Genomic DNA, 3,708 nt, shown 5'->3' with positions numbered 1-3,708 from the left:
GGACCAAAATGGCATGTTTTAGCAGAGGGCGACACTGGGTAATGTCCTGAAAATATAAATGTATTCGACGGGGGCTGGGGGAGTATTATGGTGATACGAAAATAAAATGATAAAATGTTCAACATGTATACGAAAACTAAGAACAAAATAGTAATTGCTAAAATATATGGCACCCTGAACATGCATGCATACGCATAAACCAACATACTGATACAAAATAAAAAAATAAAAATCACTCATACGTACACATAGTACAGACTAACATATTTACATCTTTTTTCATTCGATCGTTCATTTCATTCATATTGAAACGGGCAAATTTAACATATTTACTGTACCTAAATAAAACGGTATTTGAGAATTCTTACTGAAAAAATACAAGCCACAAATCTTTTACATAATGTGCATAAATAAACACTATTTTTCAATCGTTTATTTACTGTCTTGAACTATTATTATTCAGGTATGTGAATACACTTAGTCTGTATTGTGGTAAAGGTGGAGCACGTAGTCAACATGGCTCTGGATTCGATTTAGTTACAGATTTGGTGAATCCTTTTTATAATAAATGGCACCATGTTTTAGTAGATAATGCCTTTTGTAGTCCACATTTATGCCACTACCTCCTTGAAAGAAACACGTATATCACTGGTACAGCACGGGTTCACAGGAAAGGCATGCCATCTTCGTTTAAACGAATTCGTGTTCCAAAAGGAGAACGTGAGGTGCGGCAGCAAGGACAATTGATGGCCATGAAATATGGCGATAGAAAGCAGGTCACTTTTCTGTCAACGTTTTCTGATCCTAGGTGTGTTTCGTATATATATATATCAAAATCGGTTCAGATTACTTTTCGAAAACAAAAGTTTAGTCCCAATACAAATGAAAATAGACCAAAGCTTTTTCTTATACTGTTTAACGTGATTTTGTCTAGTACGTGTCCATCAAGTATAGTGTCCATCAAGTATACGTTTCATATAAAAATAAGAAGATGTGGTATGATTGCCAATGAGACAACTTTTCACAAGAGACAAAATGACAGAAACTAATAACTATAGATCACCGTACGATATCTAATAACGAGCAAACCCCATATCGCATAGCCAGCTATAATACATTTTTTATTTATTCTATGATCGGTCGGAGTATTAAAGAAACAAATTGTATCTCTTAAATTAAGCAAAAAACACTCTGTGTATATTGAAGTCAGGGTTTCATTTAAATGAATATATACATGTATTTATAAAAATATTTTAATAAATTTTTACGGATAAAGTTTTAGCTTGCAGAAATCGTCTTGTTGTGGTTTAGTATGCCAGATTTGATATTTTGTTAAATCTATTTGTTAGAATTATTCCAACAACTAACGCAAGAGGAGTCAGGAGGGAGGTCCCAACAGTTGTTAATCTGTACAATAAGAAGATGGGTGGAGTCGATCTAGGTGATCAACATATTCAGTCCTATGACCCAGATGTACGATCTCTAAAAATGTGGAAGAAGCTTCTCATCAACATGATTTTGAGAGTAATTGGTACGGAAAAGATGCCATGTATTGAATTATTCTCATTCTCAGTCCTTTCTAAATCAATGTTTATTAGTGGATCATAACACAATATGAACACTGATAATAGAAATTGAAAAATAGTCCCGACAGTTTTATTTGAACTTTTTATTTATATATAAACGTATAGTAACTGATTAATATATATATATATTGGATAACATACATGTATCTTCTTATCTTTCTATTTGTGTGTGTGTTGGGGGGGGGGGGGGGGGGGAGAAAATCAAATGTAAAATACTAGATTTTTACGATACACATAAAAATATTTCAGTGATTGATTTTTTTTCAGCCAATGCATACCTCATATACAAACAAGTAAACAGACTGAATCGTCATAAGTTATCAAAACTTCAATTTTGGACGAGTGTTTGCACAGAATTGATAGGGGAATGCAGAAACCCAAACAATGAAAGAGGGCGGCCATCAATGTCAGCAATACCCCTACGAATGACAGGAAAACACTATCCATACTTCTGGCAAGGTGTGTTGGTTTTTTTTTTATTCATTAACAACATAATTGTATAATATAAAAGAACATTAAAATAAAAATTCTTGAGCTTGATATCTAAAAAGGTGATACATAAATTAAGTAGATCATAACGACGGTAAAATTATTTTCATTGCACTTCAGTTATTTCAAAACGTTTCATGTGTTATGAATACTATTTTTGATATTTTTGTAGGTTCAAAAAGAAAACTATGCAGAGTGTGCAAAAGGAAAACAAGATCAAACTGCCCTACCTGCTGTGTTGCTCTATGCATTGGTGACTGTTTCCGCCGGTTTCACTCCATCAGATATTTTTAATGAACACATGCCGCGCATCATACATATTTGTCACTTAACGCTTTGTGGAATGATTACATTGAAATGATGTAAAATTGAATAAAACTGTCAATCATTAAAGGTGTCTCTGATATTTTTATATCCAAAACAGTTTTCCTTTTGTAAATCGAAACATTTTTCACTTTGCAATGTTCATTTTACTGCCGATCATTTTTCATAACGTTCGCATGTTGACAAGTACCTGTTTCATTGCAATGTCGACGTTAAACACATTAACGTCATAAGTATCACTATTCTAATGACGTCAAACCCATAAACGTTACAGTTTAAAAATAAAAACAACATTGTAATCTTTTAAGCTATATTTGTTAATCATTGTTATACCACTTTTAGAATGAACTGTGGCCTAATGAATATGCATTCTGTTCACAAAAACTGTCAAAAACAGGTATATTTGCTTGAAAAAAATAGTTTTTTGAGGTGTGAAATCAAAAGTAATTTGGGACTCAGAGGGTTAAAAATGCAACAATATTTGTAAATGGAACATTATTGAATAAATCATACATATTATTGACATTGCAATGCTTCTTACGAATGTCAGCAAAGTCAATACAATTAATTAAAACATGTTTAATAGTATACTTGCAGTTGCAAGGAACACATTGTGGTTCATCTTCATTTTTTAAAAGATACTCGTGTGTTACTCTAGTATGACCAATACGACATCTAGTAATAACACACTGATCTTTTCTGCACATAATATTATTAAAAGGTTTGCCTAAATTAGGTTTAATTTCATGCAATTTATTATCATCTTTTTACTCCATTTATTTTTCAATATATTAAAAACATATTCTCTAATATTAGATTTAAAATCAGTATATGGTATATCACAGTTAGATAGAGGGTCACCCAGGGCATTCTTTGCCTCAAGGTCTACAGCCGTGTTTCCAAGGATTCCAACATGACTCGGAACCCATAGAAATATTATTTCTTTCATAAGAATTTTTAAATTCCTCATTACATATAAAATTTTGAGAATTGTTGGGTTTTAAATTTTAGTATTTCGTATAGCTTGTAAGCAGGTAAGCATGAAAGTGAATCCGAACATATAATAAATTTTGATTTATCTGAAGAAGCAATAAATTTCAAAGCTAAAATTATTGCTTCTGCTTCAGCAGTAAAGATGGATGCATCAGATGGCAAACGGAGAGTTGCAGCTCGTATATGATTGAACTATTCATGAGTTAACGCACGGACACGACTGCAAACACCGTTTTTAAATCTTTCAAGAAGCATACCCTCATGATCAGAAACAGTAAAAATCGTCAATATCAAACTTGACCTCCATTTTGGCATC

General features: G+C 32.3%; 1 protein-coding gene across 1 annotated transcript; it reads left to right on the top strand.

Moving 5' to 3' along the window:
• The first annotated feature begins 335 nt into the window (after nt 1-335).
• On the top strand, nt 336-2,861 carry LOC139494738 (piggyBac transposable element-derived protein 4-like). The gene is made up of 4 exons (XM_071282944.1): nt 336-808; nt 1,350-1,531; nt 1,854-2,045; nt 2,248-2,861. The coding sequence occupies exons 1-4, from the start codon at nt 678-680 to the stop codon at nt 2,367-2,369; spliced, it is 627 nt and encodes a 208-aa protein (XP_071139045.1). The 5' UTR covers nt 336-677; the 3' UTR covers nt 2,370-2,861.
• Nucleotides 2,862-3,708: the final 847 nt, after the last annotated feature.

This window comes from Mytilus edulis, chromosome 11 (genome assembly GCF_963676685.1).
Source record: "Mytilus edulis chromosome 11, xbMytEdul2.2, whole genome shotgun sequence".
Taxonomy (NCBI): Eukaryota; Metazoa; Mollusca; class Bivalvia; order Mytilida; family Mytilidae; genus Mytilus; species Mytilus edulis.
Note: the sequence above shows the minus strand (reverse complement) of the source record. Positions and strands in the feature narration are given on the sequence as shown.